Genomic DNA, 26183 nt, shown 5'->3' with positions numbered 1-26183 from the left:
AAGAAGAGAGAAAATTTGAATAATCCTCTATCTTTTAATGAAATCAAGCCCATAATATAAAACATTCCAACAATCAAAACACCCAATCCAGATGGTTACACTGGTAAATGCTGCCAAACTTTTAAGCAAAAAGATCAACAATTCTACACAAAATCTTTCAGACAGACAGCATAACCTTGACACCAAAGCCTATCAAAGACATTACAAGAAAAAAAATTAGAGCGATATTCCTTGAAAATACAGATGAAAAAAATTCCAAGTGAAATTTTAACAAATCAAATACAATCTCATATAAAAACTATACAGGGACACCTGGATGGCCTAGTTGGTTAAGCATCTGCCTTCAGCTTAGGTCATGATCTCAGGATCCTGGGATTGAGCCCTGCATCAGGCTTCAAAAATATTAAAAAAAAAAAAAGAAAAGAAAAGAACTATCCACATCGTGGTTATGTGAGTTTATTCTAGAAACAGATAGTTTGCTTAACATTTAAAAAATCATTCGAGGGGTACCTGGGTGGCTCAGCTGGTTAAGTGTCTGCCTTTGGATAGGGTCATGATCCCAGGATTCTGGGATCAAGTCCCACATTGGGATCCCTGCTGGGAAGGGAGTCTGCTTCTCCTTCTCCCTCTGCCCCATCCCCCCGCTCATTCTCTCTTTTAAATAAAGTTTTAAAAAAAAAATAAAATTAAAATTAAAAAATCAATCAATATAATTTTAACAATAGGATCATCTTAATAGACACAGAAAAAGTATTTTATAAAATTCAACCCTATTCATAATAAAAATTCTTAACTAACTAAGAATAGAGGAAAGCTTCCCCAATTTGGTAAGATTATTTACCTAAAACATATAAATCACATCACATTTAATGATAAAATAGTGAATATTTCTCCATAACAAGACAAGGATGTCTATTATCACCACTTCTTTTCAACACTATATTAGAGGCCCTACCCAGAGCAATGAAGAGAGAAAAAAAATAAAAAATAAAAAATTGGAAAGAAAACAGTAACATGTTATTCATAAATGGACATGATTGTATGCATAGACTATCCAAGGAATCTACAAACTACTGGAATTATTAAGTGAATTTAGCAAAGCCATGTGATACAAAGTCAATACACAAATATTAGCTGTATTTCCTCATACTTGCAAAAAATAATTGAAAGAGGAAAATGTAAAAACGCCATTTACAGTAGGACTTTAAAAATAAAATACACAGGACTAAATAAAATATGCAAGATTCCATACTGAAAATATGAAACAACACAGAGAGAAATCAAAGAAGACCTATGAAAAGGAAAAAATAGTCTATTTTACATATTAGAAGATTCAATTGTTAGGATGTCTGTTTTCCCCAAGTTGGTCTATACGTTCAATGTAATCCTAATCAAAGCCCAGGAGGCTTTTTTGATAGAAAGCTAATTTTAAAATGTAATGGAATTGAAAAAACCAGAATAGGGACGCCTGGGTGGCTCAGTTGGTTAAGCAGCTGCCTTCAGCTCAGGTCATGATCCCAGGGTTCTGGGATCGAGTCCCGCATCGGGCTCCTTGATCGGCATGGAGCCTGCTTCTCCCTCTGCCTCTGCCTGCCTCTCTGTCTGCCTGTGCTCACTCGCTCTCTCTCCCTCTGTCTGTCTGACAAATAAATAAATAAAATCTTTAAAAAAAAAAAAAAAAAAGAAAAAAAAAAAGAAAAAACCAGAATAGTCAAAATCATCTTTAAAAAAAGCACAAAGATGGTATATATATATATACACACACACACACACACACACATATACATATATATAACTAGTTTTCAAATTTCAAGTTAAAGTAATTAATACAATATGGTATAGGTGTAAGGATAAACAAATAGATCAGTTAAACAGAAGAGAGTCCAGATATAGGTTCACCCATATATGATCAATGGCAAAGACACCAACGCAATTCAAGGGGAAAGAAAGGTCTTAGAATAAATGCTGGTGGAACAACATAATATCCAGATAGGAAAAAAAAATTCACCTTGACCCTTTATACCATTCGTATTAATTTAAAATGAATAATAGATCTAAATTTAAAATCTAAAATTGTAAATCTTCTAGCTGGAAACGCAGGAGGCTGTATGAGCTTGGGATGTGCAAAAATTTCTTAAACAGGAGCAAAAAGTACTAATCAGAAAAGAAAAACTGTTAAATTGATTTCATCAAAATTTAAAACTTCTCACAAAAAGACACAATTAGGAAAGTGAAAAGTTACCTCCCAGTCCTGTGCTTATTGGGCAGCTTTCCTTGGCAGTTCTTCAAATAAGATCTAAGCTAAGCTCGTTCTATCTTTCAGAGCTGCCGTCTGAAAAGAAGTGGCCTCCAAAGGGCAATATTTATTGAATGAATATAAAATGTAAAATGCAGACTTCACAGAAAGGAATAGGACATGGGAGAAGATCTGAGTAGAGGCAAGGCTATACTGTTCAAAAGCTCCTCCTGGGTTAGACCTTTGCAGAAATTCCTCTGTACAATTACATGTGTATGCACATGCACACACAAACACACCCACGCACTCCTTCCAGTACATGTGCTGCCGAAGCGAGCACCCACGCACTCCTTCCAAAAACTGTTGGAATTACTCACTGTTATCTACTGTATCTGTCATTTGTGTTACTGCTCTTTCCCTATAGCATGAGTGAATAATTGTGTCGAACCTGTATATTAGTTTGCATATATTTTTATATATATATAGTGAAGAATTGTTACAGCCTAATGAAGAATTTGGCTCGCTTGCAAATTAGCAGTTAGACTTGATGAGAAAATATGAATCAAGTTTTAAAACATTTTAAACAAACATTTTACAAGTAATTTAGAAACAACATGAAACAGGGGCACCTGGGTGGCTCAGTCAGCTAAGTTACCGCCTTCAGCTCAGATCATGACTTTTAAAAAGTCTATAAAATATTGTTTTAGAAGTAATTCTTGCATTGTTCTGAGATCGTGAAATTGATTCAGTAAGGGAGAGATTAGTATTCAATTTATAAAAGTACTCACCTGTTTTTCTGTATCTAGTTATCTCTAGTGCATTCAAAATTATCCAATTTATGAATAACTCATTTATAAGTTAAACTGCCTTGTTTGCACCTTGCCTTTCCACTTACTGGGAAAATGGGGGTGATGACAGTAATTGCCTCTTGGGGTTGCTGAGAGAATACATGGGTTCATTCCCATCAGATTTTCTGAAGGTACAAGGTGAACCCTTTAGAAATGATCTTTATTGGCCCATGAAGGATACTTTAAGGTGAGGCCAGCAAGTCCAAACTGAGGATTTACATTACTGACATCAAACCATCTTGAGCCAAGTTGACTAAGGAAGTAAGTAGAAGGCAAACAAAGCCACTGCTTAGTTCTCCACAAACCCCTCACTCGTGTCAAAACAGACTGGTGGGTTGGATGGGCCCTGATTCTGACTCAGTGTGTGATATCCAACTACACTGGTCTCGTCTGCAGGATTTTATAACTAAGTTCTATTTTAAAAGTGGGTATTTTGTGTTTTTAATTACTTAGGTACCTGTGTGAGAGGAAGCACTTTAAAAAGAGATTTATGTGACAGAGAGAAAAGAGGGAGACAGCAAGCCCCGAGGAGCAGAGGAAGAGGGAGAGAAGCCAACTCCCTGAACCCAGTCCTAGGCGTGAAGGACCCCAGGTCAGAACTATAGTATAGCCTATAAGTTTTAACATTCTTTTTATGACCAGCTTATGCTAACTGAGAAACTGTAGCTAGCTGACGATAGATAAGGGAGTCAGCAAGCAGCATAACAGGATAACGAATAGCGAAAATCTGTGTTTAACCCGGCTGTTTCTGGCTTCTGTATAATAATGCTTCTAATGCTTTGCTAAGAAATGAAAAATTGCTTAAACCCTCAACTCTAAGGAGCAAGAGGCTGGCTGAGGACAAAGCAAAAGCTGGCGCCTTGCACCCCCCCTTCACCCACACCCCTTGGTAACATGTGTGACATTTCACAGGCACCCCTGACTGCCCTACAAGAAGAGCAAATGGTTATCTTGCAGAGATCACAGTCCTGCAAGGCAGGAGTCTCTCTTGGTTTACAAATGTCCTTGAGATTTACAACAAAGAAGTAGCCTTATCAATAGCTCAATTTCCAAAGACACATAACTCAGTTTCTCAAGCCCTAACGTCACCCTCCCCTCCATAAAAAACCGAAGGAGATGGAGGTAGAAGGAAAAGTAAATAAAGTTAAATTTCTTTTAAGACCTAAATCTCACTAACAAGGACATTTGATAGCAGGAATGTAACATTCCACCAGGAGACTCCCAATTGTCTTTATGTTAGTGCCTCATTAGAGGGAAAGTGGCCTTGGCTTGATAGTAACCAGGCCTTAAATATCCTGATAGTGCTTTCATTCGCATGCGTGGGCTAATCGGCCAGTTCTGCTTCTGTAAGATTGCTTTGTCTGCTTTCGCGCACGGTCCCCTGACCCAATTCACTGACCCCAAGTATGCCTGTTCAAACTGTCAACCAATCAGCTCAGCCCCACCCGAAACTTGTTTGTACCTGTCTATAAAAATCCTGCACCACCCCAGCCAGGTGTGCTCAGCTAGCAGGAGCTGCTGACCACCCGCAGGCGCGCGCTGACCACCCGCAGGCGCCTGCGTAACAATAAAGAACCTCTTGCTGATTGCATCCAGTGGCAGTGTTGGATTCTTGGGTAAGGGGATCCGCGGGTCTTTCAGGCGGGGCTGAATCTCCCCACTCAGCGGAATCAGCTGAGCCGCCCCGGCGCCGGCGCCGGGGGGGTGGGGGGGGTGGGGGGGGTGGGGGGGTGGGGGGGGGGTGGGGGGGTGGGGGGGGGTGGGAACACTTAAAAGTCCTTCACTATGGAGTATTATGCCTCCATCAGAAAGGATGAATACCCAACTTTTGTAGCAACATGGACGGGACTGGAGGAGGTTATGCTGAGTGAAATAAGTCCAGCAGAGAGAGTCAATTATCATACGGTTTCACTTATTTGTGGAGCATAACAAATAGCATGGAGGACAAGGGGAGATGGAGAGGAGAAGAGAGTTGGGGGAAATTGGAAGGGGAGGTGAACCATGAGAGACTATGGACTGTGAAAAACAATCTGAGGGTTTTGAAGGGGGGGTTAGGGTACCAGGTGGTGGGTATTAGAGAGGGCACGGATTGCATGGAGCACTGGGTGTGGTGCAAAAACAATGAATACTGTTACGCTGAAAAGAAATAATAAAAAAAGTCCTTCTACTTTATTGAAATGTTTGTGTTTGGTCCTCTCTGCTAAACTATAAACTCCTCCAAGTAGGAAACGTAATCCTTTTCTCACTGAACCCCAGCGGCCAGTTTAGTACAGGGGTATTTCAAGTCAATTTCTAGGAGCTAACTGGAACCAGAGAACAACCGGTGAGGTGGGAGTGGGGTGGGGAGCAGGACGAGGGCGCGGGGAACTGTTTTAATACATCCTGAAAGGTAAGTGTTTTCCTCCGAAGCTTTTAGAGCAAGACTTGCTTTGAGGTAGTTGCTAGTGTCCCTTCACCAGGAGGAGTTTGTCACTTTAAGGCGGATACCAGGAAGTTAAACGTGGATGGGGGTGGGGGGTGGGGGAGGGAAACGCGGGTCTGCTCCGACTCTAGAGACGGTAGTTGAGCCTCCGGGCACCTCAATCCAAAAACAGAGGTTGGAGGATTTTTTTTTTTTTTTCCCCTTGCCCAAAGCAGGTTTTGCCAAAGTACTATTCTCGCCGGGAGGAGGGAGAGGGTGCCGCTGAGCAGCGGGGCTTGGGCTGAAAGGAGGTGGAGAGGAATAGCTCCTCCCCATTGGCTGTTGCTGTTTGCACTTTGTTGCTTTATACTTCTTCCACCACAGCCAGAAGAAGTGCGGAGCAGCCTCTGGATGGCAGCTGAAGGATCCGCCAGGTGCTGCTGGAAAGGCAGTGAGATAGGCTACCACGACTTGGCTCTCGGTTTCGGGTCTTGGGGAGGCCGGGTTCCCATATCCCATCCTAGCAATTTCCTATGCCCAGGGGGACCGCAGAATCCGGCTTCTTCTAAAGCACCTGCTATCGCAGCATTTATTTAGAGGATGCCAAGGCCAAGATCTTTCCTCCCTGAAATGTGTTAGCTTATGTGTGCTTTCTGTGTTTTGTCATTTTTTTTTTTCTTTTTGTTTTTGGACAGGTTACATTGATTTAGCCTGATAAAGATATCTGGAGACCATGACCAAGAAAAGAATTGCTGTGATTGGAGGAGGTGTGAGTGGACTCTCCTCTATCAAATGCTGCGTGGAAGAAGGCTTGGAGCCAGTCTGCTTTGAAAGGACTGATGACATTGGAGGGCTCTGGAGGTTCCAGGTAAGTCTCCTGGCACCCAGCAGGAGTGTTAGTTTGCAACCTCAGGAGCATCCCAGATGTAATCCGAAACTGGTCCCCTTCATGGAAGGCAGAGAGAGACCCAAGAAAGAGGCAGGCCCCTCCAGGTTGGCCTGTGACTGGTTTAAATAAGCAAGGGAGCTTACATATGAGGCTTGTCCTGGGCAGCAGCAAGACAAGTACATCTCCACACCTGCCATGTGTTAAAAGTTCATATAGAGGCTCTGGCTGGATTCAGTCATTACCATGCATATGGTCTCAACACTGCATCACTAGTAAGGCAAGCAGAATGTACATTCCAAGACGTCTCTAAGGGTCTCGCTCCTGGGTCAACATGTGGTCACATCCTATTGATGGCCTCCTCCTAACATGCCACCTCTCCTGACCAGCTTTTGCAATGTCACACCCCACCCCTTCTACAGTGTCTCCTGAGCAGTCAGCAAGGGGGTTCGCTATCATGGAGGTGGCCCATTTGGTGTCTGTCTGTATGGGAGGCAGATACCACAGCAACAATGTAGGCACAAGCAAAAGAAAACACAGATTAAGGTAATGATTCCCAAAACAATGTTTTTCCACCAAGAACCCCGGGCTCGCAACCATTGATCCCTAGCTGGGGTTGGATCACTCATGGTATTCACTTACGTTTTTATGTGATTTAGTAAAGGTGATATATTAGCTGACTGATCATGTCTTTCTCAGGGTTTTGTGTTCTCAGCAGCCCAGCATGCTGATGTTGGTGAGAGTTGGGGCAATGGCTGGGTTCTGCAACTTCCACACCTTTACAGTGCCTCCTTAGCAGGGATCCCCAGTCTGGCATATGCGGTAATAGGAGTTACTGGTTGATCACACAAATGTGTTAAAGTCTGGGACAGTACTTTAGACTACTTGGCAAAAATGGTTTACCTGTTAGTAATTTCATCTGCTACATTAATATTCCATTTTTCCTTTCTACCAACACTGCTGCTTGGGGATTCTAGGAGAGCTGGGCCCTCCATACACTGTCATGACTTTTGGCTGGTCTTGCACATCATGACCTTTGAAATGGGACCACAGCTAGAATTTCCCCACTCCCTCCCTACGGGCTATAGGGACACAACAGGTATAGGGGAAGGGGCATCTGGAGGATCTCCCTCCTCCACAGGTCCTAGTGGCACCTGCATTTCTAGTAGGCTGGTGGACAGGGTGCTCCTCTGCTGCAAATAGGCATGTCACTGAATCACAGTGGCAGGCTGAGCCATGGCAGAGTGGAGTCAATGGAATGTATTCTCATCCCAACCCTTGATAGGCAGGGAAGTTCTGCCACAATGCACTCTTCCATAGGGACAGGCTTAACCTGGAGGGGTCCTTTAACACTGATAGGAGCTATTGCTCTATGGGAGTAGATAGGTTTTTGCTCTCTTCCAGAGCTGAGACCAAAATCCTGGGAGTACTCTCTCCTTCTCTTACTTTTGCTAGTGCCTAGCCCATATATTCCAGAATCACAGACACATCTAATTCAAATGGTAGTCCTGCTTGGGAGATGCCCAGAACTATAACCTGCTTTACAAGTATTTTGGCTTTTTCAAAGGCAGTTTGCTCTCTCTTTCCCAGTCCCACAAGTGCCCTTTCTTTACCAGGTGATATAAGGAATGGGGGCACTGTGCCAGGTGGGCAATAAAAGTCCTCCAAAGTCCCCAATCTTTACAAAGGCATCTTGTTCACAATATTAGGGGCTGGGAAGGCTTGCGCCTTATTGATCACAGCTTCTGGGAAAACACAAGTCTCATCTGACCAGACAGCTCCCAAAAACTTTATGGCAGAGCCTTGAGCCTGAATTTTTTGTGGGTTCACTGCCCATCCTCTTTCTCACATATGCTCCAGCAAAGCCTCCAGGCCTCCAGCAGAGGCAAATCTTCCCATGTTAACATTATTCTTTCTTTTTTTTTAAAGATTTTATTTATTTATTTGACAGAGAGAGATCACAAGTAGGCAGAGAGGCAGGCAGAGAGAAAGAGGAGGAAGCAGGCTCCCTGCCGAGCAGAGAGCCTGATGTGGGACTCGATCCCAGGACCCTGAGATCATGACCTGAGCTGAAGGCAGCGGCTCAACCCACTGAGCCACCCAGGTGCCCAACATTATTCTTTTTTTAAAAGATTATTTATTTGACACAGAGAGAGAGAGAGAGAGAGAGAGACTGTGAGAGAGGGAATACAAGCAGGGGAAGTGTAAGAGGGAGAAGCAGTTTTCCTGTTGAGCAGGGAGCCCGATGTGGGGCTTGATCCCAGGACCCTGGGATGATGACCTAAGCCCAAGGCAGATGCTTAACGATGGAGCCACACAGGCGCCCCCCCCCCCCGCCCATGTTAACATTATATCATCGATGTAATGGATCCATTTTAGTGATGTGGGGGAGGAAAACAGGACAGGTCTCAGGCTACCATCCCATGACATATGGTGGGGCTATGAAGGGCACCTTGGGGAATCAGTCAAAGGACCCATTGTTGCCTCTCCCATGTAAATGAAAACTGGTCTTGTGACTCAATGGTCAGAGGTGTACAGACAAAAGGCATTTGCTAAGTCCAGCACAGCATGGTACGTTCCTAGGACTCTGACCAAGTTATCTAAGATGGTGGCAATGTTGGGCACAGCTGCATGGATGGGGAGGGGTGACCTTATTCAGTTCTTGGTAATGTGCTGTCATCCACCATGAGTGATGTGACTCTTTTACTGGCCACTCAGTGTAGTGCGGGTTGCTTATCCTATTTCCTGTTATGCCCCCCAGGCAATTTATATTGACAGTTACCACTCTACAGGGATGACAGGCTAACTGGTTCCCAGTTGATGTTTCCCCTTAGCACTGGTTTGATTACCCAGAGGCAGAATTCACCAGTGGAGATTTGCCCAAGTCCAGAGGAAAGGGTAAGAAGCTCCAAATGCCTGAGTCCAGCTTGCCAGTCAACTGGTGGTCATGGCCTCTTGATGGCCTCCTCCAATAATAAGATATTTCATGTTGTATTGCGAAATATGATGGGCTTTATGATTAAGTAATTAAACTTGCTAGAATTCAACTTGCTGCCCTCTTCTCAGCAGCCATCCCTCAAGTGCTATTCAGGTTCTTTCCCACCCCACCCCTGCAGGCTAGCAGCAAAATAGGACATAGGTATCAGGTTTTTGTCTATGAAAATGAAAATGGTATGGAGATCATTTTCATTTAATGACTTTTGCTGCTATCTGAAAGAGGGTAAACAATATTGGGGCGGGGGTGGAGTGTAAGAAGACAGCAAACATTAGAAAATATAAAGTAGGAAATTAAGAGTGGTTGTAAGTGATCTAGAATACTTGCTTACAGCTCCTTCCAGGGATCCCCTTTCCAGTCCTCTCTGACCTTATAGTCTTCTTTTTTCTTTCCTTTTTTTCTCTTTCCTCCCTCCCTCCTTTCTTTCTTTCTCTCTCTCTATATACCTCTCTCCCCCTCTCCCTTCCTTTCTTTCTTTCCTTTCTCTGAATTCCAGTTCAATTTAAATAATTCTCTAGTAATCCTAGTCCTCAAGTAGAATATATATTCTGGCTGCCTTCTTTACTCTGAACTTTTCTTTCACTTAAAAAATCAAATTTAGTTCAAAGGCCTGTCTTCAGAAGAGGGCAGAGGGCACCTGCAACTGGTATTTCTTGCCCTTCCATTTTACTCAGTTTTAAAATTGAGTTATTAATATGTACATCCATCCCTGCAACTTGTTACTAAGTTTAGTTATCATCTACTTAAAAGATAATTAAGCTAATTATATGCCGAAGAGTATCAGCTTCCTTTACTGATCTTCAAAGTGGCAGGCTTTCATTGGGTTTGCTTTTAAACTTACTTTCTAAACCAGTGAATGGAAATAAGGTGTCCAGATGTGTTTCATATTTCATACAAATATGTTGATCAGCCACTTAAAAATGGCTTCATAGAAGGGTACCTGGATGGTTCAATCAGTTGAGCGTCTGACACTCGATTTCAGCTCAGGTCGTGTTCTCACGTTAAGGGATTGGGCCCCACTTGGGCTCCACTATGAGCATGGAGTCTGCTTGAGATTCTCTCTCCCTCTCCCCCTGCCCCTTCCACTCTTCTCTACATACATACATATATACATACATACATAAATGACTTCATAACATTATTTAGTTGAACAGCACTGTAGTCCTTTTGCATCATGGCTCTGTCTTGGGGAACAAACTTTTTTTTAAAAATATTTAATTAATTTATTTATTTGACAGAGAGAGAGAGAGAGAGAGATCACAAGTAGGCAAAGAGGCAGGCGGAGAGAGGGGGGGGGAAGCAGGCTCCGTGATGAGCAGAGAGTCCCATGTGGGGCTCCATCCTGTGACCCTGAGATCATGACCTGAGCTGAAGGCTGAGGCTTAACCCACTGAGCCACCCAGGTGCCCCAACAAACTCTATTTGGCAATAGTCCTTAGACCTAGACTAAATATCCCCTGGCAGAACACGCATGCCTCAGTGTTAGGCATGAATTGAAAAGGCTGTTCACTAGTGTTTGTAATTAATAGAAAATTATGCTTTTGAAATCCCGCCACAAAATAGTATAAAAGTTAAGTGCATAGCCTGGGTTCAAATCCTAGGTCTGTCCTCCTAGAAGTGTGACCTTAGGCCTCAGTGTACCTGTTTTCTTACCTTTGAGAAGGAGCTAATAGTAGCACCCATTGCATAGAGTATTATGGGGATTAAGTGAATGGATAATAATGTCAATCACTAATAACTATGCCAGGTGTACAATAGTGCTACATGCCATTGTTTTTACTATTCAGTAGGCCTGGAGTGGGGTCATGCTCCTGGTATCTTTGGTAAGCATTCTAGAAAGGCTTGTCAATAACTAATCAGGCAGTGAAATAAGTTCAGGTCCCCATTCTACCTGCTTATCAGGTTTCTGGCTTTTACCTGCAAAGTGGTTTAAACTTGTTCTCTGTTAAAAACTTAACCCGAGATTTTTTTTCTGAGTATCCACTTGGCAAAATTTCAACACCATATGAACTGCTTCCTTGAAACTAAAGAAGTTGTATTTTGTCTTAACTCTTAACTACATCTGTGTCCATTATATTATATACCGTATGTAATATATTTTACACACATATATATATACATACATACACATGTGCACACCCACACCATTATATTTCCAGAGCCAAGTGTGATGTCTGGCACATGGTAGGTGCCAAATATATATGTTTTTTTTTTTTTTTTTTTTTTTTTTTTTTAAATATTTTATTTATTTATTTGACAGAGACAGATCACAAGTAGGCAGAGAGGCAGGCAGAGAGAGAGAGGAGGAAGCAGGCTCCCTGCAGAGCAGAGAGCCCGATGCGGGACTCGATCCAAGGACCCTGAGATCATGACCTGAGCCGAAGGCAGAGGCTTTAACCCACTGAGCCACCCAGGTGCCCCAAATATATATGTTTTTATAAATAAATCCTTGAAAAGCATAATGTCTTGAGGAGCTGCTTAAAACACTTGTGGAAACAAGAGACCTTCATTCTCATGTACATTCCACAGTTACACAATTGTGGATCCTGAGGTATTATAAACATCCATTAATTGTGGATTAAATATGTTTTACATGTCGATGGTGTTTTCCTCAAGAATTTCCTCTGAGACCTACTTCTCTACCACCCCCTGGTTGGTTTGTTATTTGGAGTCCTGCTCTTCCCCACTTCCCTAACTCTTCTGTAATTCACTGGGGGTTTCATACATAGCATCATTCCAAGCACTCTGGAAGTCCACCATTGCTGCCAGGTGTCCAATAAGACAGGACTCAGGGCTGCCCTTTTCCTTTTCTTGTGACAGGTCCTAGAGACTCAGTATACATCCATAATTCTTTTCTCAGATACCATCACTTGCATTTTCCTATCTTCCTTCCTCTTTTTCTGTTCCACCTGCCAAGCAGGAGTATATGATTTACTCTCCACTTGCCTCCTTCTTATTATTGCTGAATACTTTCTAGTAATAATTATAAGTTTTCAAGACATGAATTTCAGTCAATTCTTAGTCTTCTCTTAACAATATATCAGACTGATGGTGGAAACTAGGTGCTAATGTGAAACATATCATTTTGATTTTTCATTCTTTAATATTACTTTATGAATGAAATAGCTTTAAAATGATAAATTCCTTATGAATGCTGAGGATTTAATAAACAGTTAATGCTGGAAATGTTTTTTTAAGATTCTTTAGTCCATCTGAATTTTTAAAATCCTTAAAGCATACCAAAGCAGTGCTTCTCAAACTTTAATGTGCATATAAATTACCGGTGAGCATGTGACTCTTGATCTCAGGGTTTTAAGTTTGAGCCCCACGTCGGGTGTAGAGATTACTTAAAAATAAAATCTTAAAAAAAAAGAGTATACATAATATAAATCAGTAATATAAAAAAGATAACAAGTGGATGCAATATAATATAAAATTAAAACAAAATAAAATATAAATTGAGTAATAAATACCTTTAGACAAATAGGCTTTTAAAAATTCTTAAATTTATCAACTCTCTCCCCTCCAAATGAATGAATGAATAGACAAATGAATGAATGCATAAACACTTAGAAGGTAGAAAGCAGTGGTTCTCAGCACTGGCTGTACTTTAAAGAATCACCTGGGAGACTTTAACAAATAATGATGTCAGACCATCGAGAAGTTGTGGTTTTATTGGCCTATGATGCCAATAAAACTCTCCACTACTTATTTCTAATGTGCAACTGGTGTGGAGACCTTTGCCCTATAGTTTTTAGCCCTAGCTTCCCAGGTGTTAAATGACGATGACATGGTATCTTTGGGGAAAAAAAAAAAAAGAATCAGTAACTATATCGGACTTCGGACTTTGTTAGATGATGTGGAAATAGATAAACTCCTGTCACTGTCCTCAAGCATTTTGCAGTTTAGCTAAGAATGTGTTGATGGGATAAACTCTTGTGCCCTGGGCTTTCTGGGGCCGCACACCACCTCTTCCCAACAGATCTCAACCTTGTCTCCATATTAGACAAGGAGTAATTAAAACAGGGTCTTTGGGAGTAGGGACCAGGGATTAGTGTTTTTTTAGAGTTTCCCAGATTATTCCAATGTGCAGACAAGGTTGAGAACAGTCCTAAGAGAGCTTCTGTTGCATGGAATTCTGAATCTGTCAAAAGAACAGAAGAGCAACAGTACTTCTGTTCTCTTTGCTTGTATGAACTTCCTGTTCATACGTGAGTCATGTGCTGAGGCAGGAAATACAATCAAGGTATATTTGTAGAGGGAAATGTATTAATTGATGGTAGGAAAATTAAAAACCCTGGTGCAGCAGCTTCTTTTTCCACTCACTGACCCAACATTGCTCTGTTTCCACTCTCTTTTAGAAAAAGCAGTGGGTTGGTGTGCCTGGGTGGCTCAGTCTTTAAGTGGCTGCCTTCAGCTCAGGTCATTGGTCCCGAGTCCTAGGGTCAGGGGATCAGCTCCGCATCTGGCTCTCTGCTCAGTGGGAAGCCTGCTTTTTCCTCTCCCTCCACTCGCCCTGCTTGTGTGCTCTCTCTTTCCAGTGCTCTCTCTCTCTCTCTCTCTGTCTCTCTGTCAAATAAATAAATGAAGTATTTTAAAAAATTTAAAAAAAAAAAAAAAAAAAGCAATGGGTTGACACAGTGGTAAACCCTACCTGGGATCCAATAAGGTGTTTGGAAGAGCTTGATTTTTTTTTTTTTTTTAAGATTTTACTTATTGGGGCACCCGGGTGGCTCAGTGGCTTGGGCCTCTGCCTTTAGCTCAGGTCATGATATCCGGGTCTTGGGAACGAGTCCCGCATCGGGCTCTCTGCTCGGCAAGGAGCCTGCTTCCTCCTCTCTCTCTGCTAGCCTCTCTGCCTACTTGTGATCTCTCTCTGTCAAATAAATAAAATAAAATAAAAGATTTTATTTATTTATTCACAAGGGACCGAGAGAGGGAAAGAGAGTCAGAGGGAGAAGCAGGCTCCCCACAGAGCAGGGAGCCTGAGGCAGGACTCAATCCGAGGACCCTGCGATCACAACCTAAGCTGAAGGCAGATGCTTAACTGATTGAGCCACCCAGGTGTCCCTTGATGGTTTTGCTGGCCCAAGACACTTTGCTGTGTTAGTGACAACAAAAAGAATATAAATATATGAGCTTTGCCACAGGGGTAAGATCTGCGATGCATTTAGCTCTGTGAACCGAACAGACCTGCTCTAGAAAGCATGGTTCTACTCTTTGTACTAAACTTTGCATTAGTATTTTTGTATTCTTTGGGTAAATACCTTGTAGTGCAATTGCTGGGTCATTGGGTAGTACTATTTTTTTTTAATTTAATTTTTTTTCAGTGATCCATAATTCATTGTTTATGCACCACACCCAGTGCTCCATGCAATACATGCCCTCCTTAATACCTACCACCGGGCTCACCCAACCCCCCAATCCCCTTCCCTCCAAAATCCTCAGTTTGTTTCTCAGAGTCCATAGTCTCTCATGGTTTGTCTCCCCCTCCAATTTCTCCCAAGTTCTATTTTTAACTGTTTGAGGAACCTCCATACTATTTTCCCCAAAAGCCAAAGCAACCTTGAAAATGAAAAGCAAAGCAGTAGGCATCACATTTCCACACTCCAAGTTATATTACAAAGTTGTAGTGATCACGATAGTATGGTACTGGCACACAAATAGACACATAAAACAAAAGCATAGAATAGAAAACCCAGAAAGGGACCCACAACTATATGGGCAATTAATCTTTGACAAAGCAGGAAAGGATATCCAATGTAAAAAAGTCTCTTCAAAAAATGGTGTTGGGAAAATTAGACAGAAACACGTAAAAGAATGAAACTGGACCACTTTCTTACCTTACACATAAAAATAAATTCAAAATGGATGAAAGACCTAAATGTGAGACATGAAACCATAAAAATCCTAGAAAAGAACATAGGCAGCAACCTCTTTGACACAGGCCATAGCAATTTCTTTCTAGATATGTTTCTTAAGGTAAGGGAAACAAAAGTAAAAATAAACTACTGGGACTTCATCAAAATAAAAAGCTTCTGCACAGCAAAGGAAATAGTCAACAAAACTAAAAAGGCAGCCCATAAAATGGGAGAAGATATTTGCAAATGGTATCTCTGATAAGGTTTAGTATCCCAAACCTATAAAGAACATATCAAACTCAACACCCAAAAAACAAATAATCCAATTAAAAAGTGGGCTGAAGACACGAATAGACATTTTTCCAAAGAAGACCTACACATGGCCAAAAGACACATGAAAAGATGCTCAAAATCACTAATCATCAGGGAAATACAGATCAAAACTACAATAAGGTATCAGCTCACACACAACAGGTGTGATGGCCAAAATCAACAACACAAGGAATAACAGGTATCGTTGAGGATGTGGAGAAAGGGGAACTCCCTTGCATTGTTGGTGGAAATGCAGTCTGATATAGCCACTATTCTTTTTCTTGTCTTATTACATCAACTAGGAATTCTATTACAGTGTTGATTAGGAATGATGAGAGAGGACATCTTTGCCTTGTTCCCAATTTTAAGGGGTGAATTGTCCATTTTCTCACATTAAATTATGATGTTAGCTGTGGGTATTTTGTAGATTTTTTAATCAAATTGAAGAAATTTTTCTCTAAGTTTGCTGAAGTTTCTTTTTTTTTAAAATCATGAATGGGTGTTGTATAAACATTTCAACAAAAACAAAAGAAAAAATACTACCTCCTTAATAAATCAACTTGTTTTTTCTATTTTCACATTTTATTGACTTAAAATAAATAAAATATACTCAGAGAAAACCATCTGACAGGGGAGATGTTATACCATGCATAATTATATAAACATGGATAAATATAGGTAATATATAACTGCCCCATGCAGACATAATTTTATATATTTGGTGGTCAGAATGTGAATCTAATTTTGTAATATTAATTTTTTTACTACAAATTTTTTTTTTACTAAAAGTTATATTATAGGCCATTTTCAATGTTCCTACCAACCTAGATTTGAAAATTATAGTTTCTCCAAATTCATGTTCCATAATTTAGTCATTAATTCATTTCAAAGCACTTATTGAACATCTACTATATATCAGGCACTGTCTTGATATACATCCTATTCTCAGGTACGTCACAGTCATAGATATATATGCAGAATAATACAGTGTTAAGTTTAAGTTGCCTTTGAGAGCTTAGAGGTGAATGGGACATCTAACTCTGTGGGGAAAACAGGAAAGTCTTCTTCAAAGAAGTACCATTTGATGAGACTCTTGAATGATAGGAATTTTCCAAATGAAGATGTAGTAATAAGTACTTTTAAAGTTGTGAAAGGGCCACCCACTTGTACCCCACTTCAGATACCAGTCACAAATCCAGGTTTTTACTTATACTTCTGACCAACTGGCTATAAATCAGAGGTTCTCATGACTCCCTCCTTGGTTTTGATTAATTTGCTATAGTGGCTCACAGAACTCAGGAAACCCATTACTCACTAGGTTACCAGTTTACTATGAAAGGATAAAACTCAAAACAGCCAAATGGAAGAAGTGCATAGGACAAGTTATGAGGACAGGACATAGAGCTTTTGTGTTTTTCTGAGTACTCTATTCTCCCTGCATCTCCTCAGCTTCACCAAACTGGAATTTCCCTAAACCCCATGATTTTGGGTTTTTATGGAAGCTTCATTGTAGGCACGGTTGATGACATCATTAAATCATGATCATCAACAATTTATTCAACTTCTAGCCCCTCTCCCCTCCCCAAAGGCCAGTGGTGGGACTTGGGGTGGGACTGAAATTTCTAGCCCTGTAATCACTTGGTTGGCTCCTTTTTAGCTTTTTTTTTTTTAAATATTTTATTTATTTATTAGACACACAGAGAGAGAGATCACAAGTAGACAGAGCGGGGGAAGGGCCCGCTGCTGAACAGAGAGAGCCGAATGTGGGACTTGATCCAAGGACCCTGAGATCATGACCTGAGCAGAAGGCAGAGGCCTAACCCACTGAGCCACCCAGGCGCCCCCCCCCCTTTTTTTTTCTTAAGAGAGAGAGAGAGCGTTCGTGGTTGGTGGGGGAGGCAGAAGGAGAGGGAGAGAAAGAATCTCAGACTACCCACTCAGCAGGGAGTCCAATGCGGGGCTCAATCTCACAACCCAGAGCCAAAATCAGGAGTGGAATTCTTTTTTTTTTTTTTTTTTTTTTTTTTAAAGATTTTATATATTTATTCGACAGAGAGAGATCACAATTAGGCAGAGAGGAAGGCAGAGAGAGAGGAGGAAGCAGGCTCCCTGCTGAGCAGAGAGCCCGATGCGGGACTCGATCCCAGGAACCTGAGATCATGACCTGAGCTGAAGGCAGCGGCTTAACCCACTGAGCCACCCAGGCGCCCAGGAGTGGAATTCTTAACTGACTTGAGCCACCCAGGCTCCTATCCTTGACAATCAGCCCCTATCCTTAAGTGCTTTCCAAAAGTTACCTCATTAACACAACAAAAGATATATTTATCATTCTTAACACTTAGGAAATTCCAAGGGTTTGGGGAGCTATAAATCAGGAACTGTAGGCAAGTCCACATATATATGCAAAATATATACAAAGACCAAATGCATATGAGAGATATATGTCACTATATTACAGGCACTTAGCTTATTTCTTTTCTGTAAGTGATGCAGTCATTAACATCATTTAACATAACTTTGTCTACTATGCTGAATATTTCTTAAAAAGCTAAGTAAGATTCAAGGATTTTCATATACTTGTCATATTGCTCTCCAGAAAACACTGTACTAACTTCACTCTCTCCAGCATAAGTTCCCATTTCTTAAGTTTCTGTTTGTGCTAACACCAAGTAATAGTCTTTTAAATGAGTAAAAATGAGGTAATACGGGAACATATGCTGGACAGAATAGAAGTTAGTAGTGTTTCCTGGAGAACAGTCTTGCCAGTGTACAACAACCCTTGAAACTCACCTAGGCTTTGAAATATATAAAAATTTTTAAGACTATTATTCAAGTAAACAGTTCTCACTTGGAGTCTCATGTCATTGCAATTAGGTGACAGCTGAGACTGTGTATCTGCTATGGTCTCTTTGTTCACATGTTTAGAACTTTAGCTGGCATAAATAAAATTTCTGGGGGCCGGCTACACATCTCTGTATCCCAGAAATTCTCTTCACATGTCTGACTTGGGCTTACTCACAGATTGGTGACTTAAGGTAGCTGGACTTTTTACATATCTGCTGACTTCTACCAGATCGAGCTTTCTAAGACACAGAGGGAAGAAGCTGCAAGACTAGTTAGAACTGTCTTGGAAGCTATTCAGTATCATTCCCCAACTGGATACTTTTGGTCAAAAGCAAGTCACAAAGGCAACTCAGATTCAAAGGGAAGAGACTACTCATAAGGGCACAAATACTGGGAGATGTGGAGGGGTGTGTGTGTCTTTTTTTTTTTTTTTTAAGATTTTATTTATTTATTTGACAGACAGAGATCACCAGTAGACAGAGAGGCAGGCAGAGAGAGAGAGAGAGGAGGAAGCAGGCTCCCTGCGGAGCAGAGAGCCCGATGTGGGGCTCCATCCCAGGACCCTGGGATCATGACCTGAGCTGAAGGCAGAGGCTTTAACCCACTGAGCCACCTGTGTGTGTCTTTTAATTGGCATTTCTTTCAGAAAACTTTTTCAAATATTTACTGACTGTTAAAAAATCATGAAGTGGGGCACCTGGGTGGCTCAGTGGGTTAAAGCCTCTGCCTTCGGCGCAGCTCGTGATCCCAGGGTCCTCAGGTCGTGATCCCAGGGTCCTGGGAATCAAGCCCATGTCAGCAGGGAGCCTGCTTTACCCCCCACCCCCACTCTCTCTGCCTGCCTCTCTGCCTACTTGTGATCTCTGTCTGTCAAATGAATAAATAAAATCTTTTTTAAAAAGTCATGAAGTTAATTCTCAAGTTGCTATGAATGTTTCTTATTTAATGCAGGAAAATCCCGAAGAAGGAAGGGCCAGTATTTACAAATCAGTGATCATCAACACATCTAAGGAGATGATGTGCTTCAGTGACTATCCCATCCCAGATCATTATCCTAACTTCATGCACAACTCCCAAGTCCTCAAGTATTTCAGGATGTATGCCAAAGAATTTGATCTTCTGAAGTATATTCGATTTAAGGTAGGGAATTTTGTGGATGTCTTTGTGTTTGAAGTTGTTTGTCAAGTAAATAAATAATGTGGCTTCATTAATCAGTGCTTATGTGTAAAGAATGCTTTAATATGCTCATATATCTATCCTATCCAGACAAAGACTCTGTTCTTTTGTCTTCTCTGTGCCTGAAATACATCCATAGAAAGGTCCTTTTTCTATATATTTTGGCTGCAGATCCTAGAAGCCACTGGCCAGGATGTTTTCATTCCTTCATTTCATACTATTTGATTGCAATAAAACAAATGAGGGGAAGTGTTTTCCCGGTCAGAAAGGGGAACTGACAGGTATGGAAACCTCAAAACAACTCTGGGTCCACCACAACTTATCTGCTACTGCTTAACTCCTTTATACTTTCTGATGTACTTGCCAATGCATTTTTTAAAAAATTTTATTTCAATTAGCCAACATATCCTTAGTCTCAGATGTAGTGTTCAGCAATTTATCAGTTGCATACAATACCCACTGCTCCTCACATGACACCAATGCATTATTTTTATGTGATCACAAACAACCTAATGAAGCAGTTATTGGGAAATTACTAAGGAAACCAAGAAGTTAACTGTGGTGTAGAAGGAAGAACACTGAAATGGGGAACAAAAACTTGAGTTCTAGTTTTTGCTCTACCCCTAATCAATTTGTGACTTCAGACAAGTAAGTTCCTCAACTTTGATGTCTCTTGTTTTGTTGTTTGTAAAAGATGATGATTATATTAGATCACTTCAATGGTTCTTTCCTGTTAGGTCTTCCATGATTTTTCTATCATTTTTTTCCCAAAGATTTTATTTCATTTGCTCATGAGAAATAGAGAGAGAGGGAGAAGCAATCTCCCCATGGAGAAGGACCGCAATTAGGACTCAACCCTAGGACCCTGGTCTCACAACCTGAGCCAAAGACAGATGCTTAACTGACTGAGCCATCCAGGCACCCGATTTTTCTATCATCTTAACCATGGCCATAGAAGAATACATATTTCTGACAGCTGGAAAAAAGCCTAAATCTTCTACCTTTTTTACCCCTTGTGACGAGAACTACTAGGATCTACTCTCTTAACAACTTTCAAATAGGGTGCCTGGGTGGCTCAGTGGGTTAAGCCTCTGCCTTCAGCTCAGGTCATGGTCTTGGGGTCCTAAGGTCATGTCCCGCATCGGGCTCTCTGCTTGGTGGGGAGCCAGCTTCCCCCCTCTCTCTGTCTACTTGTGATTTCTCTCTCTGTATATCAAATAAATAAATAAAATCTTAAAAAAAACCCCAACTTTCAAAGATACCATATGGCAGTATTATCTATAGTCATCATATTATACATTATTATACCCCCAGTACTTATTTATCTTATAACTGGAATTTTGTACCTCTTGACCACCAGCATCGAATTCCCCACCCCTACCTCCCTTCTACCTTCTTCTTCTTCTTCTTCTTTTTTTTTTTTTTATTAAGATTTTATGTATTTATTTGACAGACAGAGATCACAAATAGGCAGAGAGGCAGGCTGGGGGGTTGGTGGGAGTGGTGGTGGGAGAAGAAGCAGGTTCTCCGCTGAGCAGAGAGCCTGATGCAGGGCTTGATCCCAGGACCCTGAGATCAGGACCTGAGCTGAAGGCAGAGGCTTTAACCCACTGAGCCACTCAGGCGCCCCTCCCTTCTACCCTTTAATTAGTCTGCTAAATCATGACTTTTTTTATTTAACAATTTAACAATGATAATAAAATGGTAATATCCAGTGACAGCTCCCAAAATAAGTAATTTATAGCTCAGTGACTTCCCTTCATTTGTTAAACACATTAAACAAATTTGTTACCATAATAATCAGTGGAGATACAAAGACCAAAAAAAAAAAAAAAAAAAAAAAAAATCAATGATTTCATAGCCTCATTAAGAAGGTAAAAAAAAGAAGAAAAAAAATTTCTGTAAATTTAACTAATAAAAGTAACGAGTAACAGGGTAATAAATCCCATAGAGATTTATATATTGTTAGCTAAGAGGAACGGTACTTAACCCATTAGGGCATGAGACAATAGGCATCAGGGAAGTTTTCTTAGAGGAGATATGTAAGCTAAATATTCAAAGGTAAATAGGAATCTGCCAAAGGAAGAAGGAATAAAAGGATGACCAATGCAGAGACACAAGCCTGTGTAAAACCAAGAACCTTACAGAAAAGAACTCTAAATAATGCAGGATGGCTTGAGTACCTCTAGGTAGTATCTCTAGGAGTCTACCAAGACATTATGGTCAGAGACACTAGAACCACATAGGAATACATTCTTTTTTTCTTTTTTTAAAAATTTTTTCAGTGTTCCAAGATTTATTGTTTATGTACCACACCCAATACATTCTTAATGTTTCCCTAGGCTGGACAGAATAACCCTTTTTTTTTTTTTAAGATTTTATTTATTTATCAGAGAGAGAGAGGGGGAGAGAGCGAGCACAGGCATACAGAATGGCAGGCAGAGGCAGAGGGAGAAGCAGGCTCCCTGCCGAGCAAGGAGCCCCATGTGGGACTCGATCCCAGGACGCTGGGATCATGACCCAAGCCGAAGGCAGCTGCTTAACCAATTGAGCCACCCAGGTGTCCCCAGAATAACCCTTTAAAAAAATTTTTTTTATAAACATATAATATATTTTTATCCCCAGGGGTACAGGTCTGTGGATCGCCAGGTTTACACACTTCACAGCACTCACCATAGCACATACCCTCCCCAATGTCCATAACCCCACCCCCCTTCTCTCAAACCCCTCCCCCCAGCAACCCTCAGTTTGTTTTGTGAGATTAAGAGTCACTTATGAGAATAACCCTTTTTTTTTTTTTTAACATCATTCCTTTTTTTTTTTTTTAAGGTTTTATTTATTCATTTGACACAGAGACAGGCAGAGAGAGAGGAAGGGAAGCAGGCTCCCTGCTGAGCAGAGAGCTCGATGCGGGACTCGATCCCAGGACCCTGAGATCACGACCTGAGCCGAAGGCAGCGGCTTAACCCACTGAGCCACCCAGGCACCCCGAGAATAACCCATTTTTTAAACCAAAAATTATACCACTGGCTATCCCATCTGCAGCCTCTTTTTTTTTTTTAAGTTTTTTTTTTTTTTTTTTTGACAGAGATCACAAGCAGGCAGAGAGTCAGGCAGAGTGGGGGAAGCAGGCTCCCTGCTGAGCAGAGAGTGGGATACCGGGGCTTGATCCCAGGACCCTGAGATCATGACCTGAGGCATAACCCACTGAGCCACCCAAGTACCCCTTGCAGTCTCTTTCTTAATAATTACTTGTAACATGGGCATTTATGGGAGCCAAAGAGAGATTCATTTATATAAAATATGAGTCACTGAGATGTTTTTATACTCTAAGAAAGAGAGTCCTATGACTCAGTCACAAGTTTAAGCCTAGAGTGAGAACAGGACTTGGGATAAGAAGATATCAGAGGGTCCCAGGATGTCTGGGGGCCAGGGGAGGAATAGGCATTTAGTGCATGGAGTCCTTTAGAAGCACAGGGGAAACCCAAGTTCTATTCAAGTGTTGCAGGACATCTGAGGGCATGGTCTAAGAGAATGAGTGATTTGCACTGTTCTAGAAGCAGAGGAGAGTGCAACATTAACCTGCCAACTATTTTATTTAGCCTGCCTTGTGGGAGTTTTCTCACTCTGACCACAGCCCCAGACAGAAAAGTTCCTATGTGTGGAATACGAAAATCAAAGATCCCGCAAGAGCTCTCTTATGTGATACCAGGCCTTTGTGTAACACTCTGCAAAGAGAGTCATGTTGAGGAAGATGTCCACTGTATTGGCTGTGGTTAGTCTCCTGTAGCTATCACTTTTCTTTTCAGACCACTGTGTGCAGTGTGAAGAAGCGGCCTGATTTCTCCACTTCAGGCCAATGGGAAGTAGTCACAGAATCTGAAGGGAAAAAGGAGGTAAACGTCTTTGATGGAGTCATGGTTTGCACTGGCCATCACACCAATGCTCATTTACCCTTGGAAAGCTTTCCTGGTGAGTAGCCTACGAGGAAGGAAACACTTGAACCGTGCCTGTGACCTGATCTCAGAGGAAAAGGAGGGTTGTGGCCTGAGTGATCCCCACCTAAGGATGAGATAAGGCTTATCCTAATTCTACACGTTCCCCTGAAAGATGTTGGGGCAACTGTGATTAGTGCTCTTTGGGAGGTAAAAATAACCTTAGTTTTGGAACCTAGAGAAAAATTAGAAGGCTCTATCTTTGGTTTCACAATAACCTTGGTTTTTCTAAAGATCAAAAGAAGGAACATGGGACTTGATCCATATTAGGTTGAATAAGGACTTTTTCAGCAATCAAGGGAACAAACAAATATTGAGTTTCTAAGGAAGAAATGAAAACTTAAAGAATTTAATTATAGTTTTTGACCTGGATTTTCATTTTGAAAAAAAAAAAAAAAGTACTTTAGTGTAATCTAGAGTATTAGAAAACATATGTACTCCAATTGAAATGGGAGTAGGTATTTAAAGATGAAAAGGCAAAAGAGAAAGGTATTCTGCAGCAGTTTGGATTTGGGAATCTACCAGTCCAAAATACAAACAGATCCTGAGGTGAGCATACTATCTGTGATAAGGAAATCACAAGGTTCTTCTCTGAGACTATGAGAAAACAGGCAAAAATAGAAAGGCAAGCATGTAGCTGAATAGAGGGAGAATATAGATGTGTGCTTAAACTCTACACACTGCCAGCAAAATGAATGTTTCAGTGAATAATAGCAGATAAACCTCATCCGATAATTATTTTCCCTTCTTTTGCAGGAATTGATAAATTCAAAGGACAGTACTTCCACAGCCGAGACTATAAGAATCCAGATATTTTCACCGGAAAGAGAGTCATTATAATTGGCATTGGGAATTCGGGAGGGGACCTGGCTGTGGAAATTTGCCACACAGCCAAGCAGGTTTGAATTAGTAAATTATTTTCTTTGCTGCATCAAGGAAGCTGTATGTAGACCCAACAAAGAGTATGAATACCTCTGCCCACAGCCTATCAGTGCCAGTGGCAAGCAGGACTTGGCTCCGTTGTCTTGGTTGGCAACATTATGACGATGAGATGATGGAGCCAACATTCCCTGTTAGATTCCCATCATTCAGTTGACTTCACACTACAGAATCCCAATGATCCCAGTCAGCTGTCTCTTCTGAGTATGCCTCTGACTTTGAAGACCAAGCAGTAGCTTGAAGAGCTTGGTTGAGTGCAGCATTCAGAGTGTGGCACCTGTTGAGGCTAGTGGAAGTGCCACACTCTCATATAAAGGAAAGCATGCTGGTTTAGTGGAAGGTTTTGGATTCATAGGATGGTGGGGGAGTTTTTCTCTTCACTCCCCAAATGGAAAATAGAATCAGTCTAACCTTTCCAAAGATAATGTGGATATCAGTATGAAAAGCATCCATGCTGTAGCATGTGCAAGTTCACCCCAGTCTTTGCATACAGTTAGGTATCAGAATGACATTCACTCTAAAGCAATTTCTACATCCTAGAGTTTTTTTGTTTTGTCTTGTTTTTTTGGGTCCTGATTTGCACTCCAGTGTTAAAAAAGACCTGAGCTGTTTTGTTTTTTGTATCATATATTTTGAGCTGGAAAGAAAATGTCTTCATTATAAATTCCTAGAAAAAGACATGTCATTTTATATCTTGTTATTCATGTCTTTATTGAATAACTTTATTGGCAATAGGTAAATGGTCATTTTCCAGCAACTTTACTTAAGCTGTGTTTCTTCACATATATGTTTAAAATTTTTTTAAAATAGAAGTTTAATGCCACACCTTTGTTAAATGACCTTTATCCAGAAATTCTATTCAGTAACACTTCTCAGTATTATCCCCATCTGTCACCACAAAAGTAATTTCATGTTACCCCATAAATTAATTCAACAAGCTTTATCAGTAAATAGGTATATAAACAAAATAGGTTAAAAATGTGTATAGGTATTATGATAAAAGAGTATGTAAGGTATATGATGGTGACCCAAAGCATGAGTCTTCTTTAATAGCGCTGGCATATCAAATGGTCAGTTATAAGGGAGTTGGGCCTTCCATGCACTGAAGAGCTATAGATTGCCAAAGAACAAAGCATCCAGAGTGGATGGAGATAAGGTGGCTGTGTCTGAGAATGCCTGGGGACAACTCATGGCACAGCCATGTCTGCCTGGCAGGGGTGACACTAGCACACTTCTAATGCTAAGTCAAAGAAACTCAGTTGCTGGGTTCTAACTTTTTGCTTTACATATTAAATTGTATTTATTAGAATTTGTTTGTAGATCAAATAGTTTAATGGACCTATACATTTCAGCCTATCAAGGAAGTTTTGGTATAATAAATTTTGTGGTATAATATTTTTGTGAAAACACCCATTTCTTATAAAACAACTGTCCTTATATTTTTTCTTATAAATCCAGATTTGTAAATATGATATTTGCTTAAAACAAGCTATAGATGGGAAACCGAAATGAGAAATATGACGATAGCCATTAGGCATCTATTAAGTGTTTACTATATGCCCCACCCTTTGCAGAACCACTATTTAATTCTCACAATAGCCTTGTGATGTATTATTGTCACTGCTTTATACATAGGGAATCTTTTAATTGAGACCCTGAGCATTTACTCACATACTTATGTAACAAAAAT

General features: G+C 40.9%; 2 protein-coding genes across 4 annotated transcripts in view; one reads left to right on the top strand and one right to left on the bottom strand.

Moving 5' to 3' along the window:
* CHD1L (chromodomain helicase DNA binding protein 1 like) overlaps window positions 1-26183 on the bottom strand; it is a 145627-nt gene that overhangs the window by 82367 nt on the left and 37077 nt on the right. The gene's annotated exons all lie outside the window — the stretch shown is intronic.
* FMO5 (flavin containing dimethylaniline monoxygenase 5) overlaps window positions 5598-26183 on the top strand; it is a 30454-nt gene continuing 9868 nt past the window's right edge. For 2 of the 3 annotated variants that reach the window (XM_059136596.1, XM_059136598.1), the window contains exons 1-5: window positions 5778-5919; window positions 6181-6353; window positions 19335-19523; window positions 23369-23531; window positions 24311-24453. In XM_059136596.1, the coding sequence (XP_058992579.1) occupies window positions 6219-6353; window positions 19335-19523; window positions 23369-23531; window positions 24311-24453 (630 nt within the window). In that variant the 5' untranslated portion in view covers window positions 5778-5919; window positions 6181-6218. Of the gene's footprint in view, window positions 5681-5777; window positions 5920-6180; window positions 6354-19334; window positions 19524-23368; window positions 23532-24310; window positions 24454-26183 lie in introns of those variants that run through there. The other variant, XM_059136597.1, reaches the window with a different exon arrangement.

The sequence above is a fragment of the Mustela lutreola genome, chromosome 10 (assembly GCF_030435805.1).
Source record: "Mustela lutreola isolate mMusLut2 chromosome 10, mMusLut2.pri, whole genome shotgun sequence".
Taxonomy (NCBI): Eukaryota; Metazoa; Chordata; class Mammalia; order Carnivora; family Mustelidae; genus Mustela; species Mustela lutreola.
Note: the sequence above shows the minus strand (reverse complement) of the source record. Positions and strands in the feature narration are given on the sequence as shown.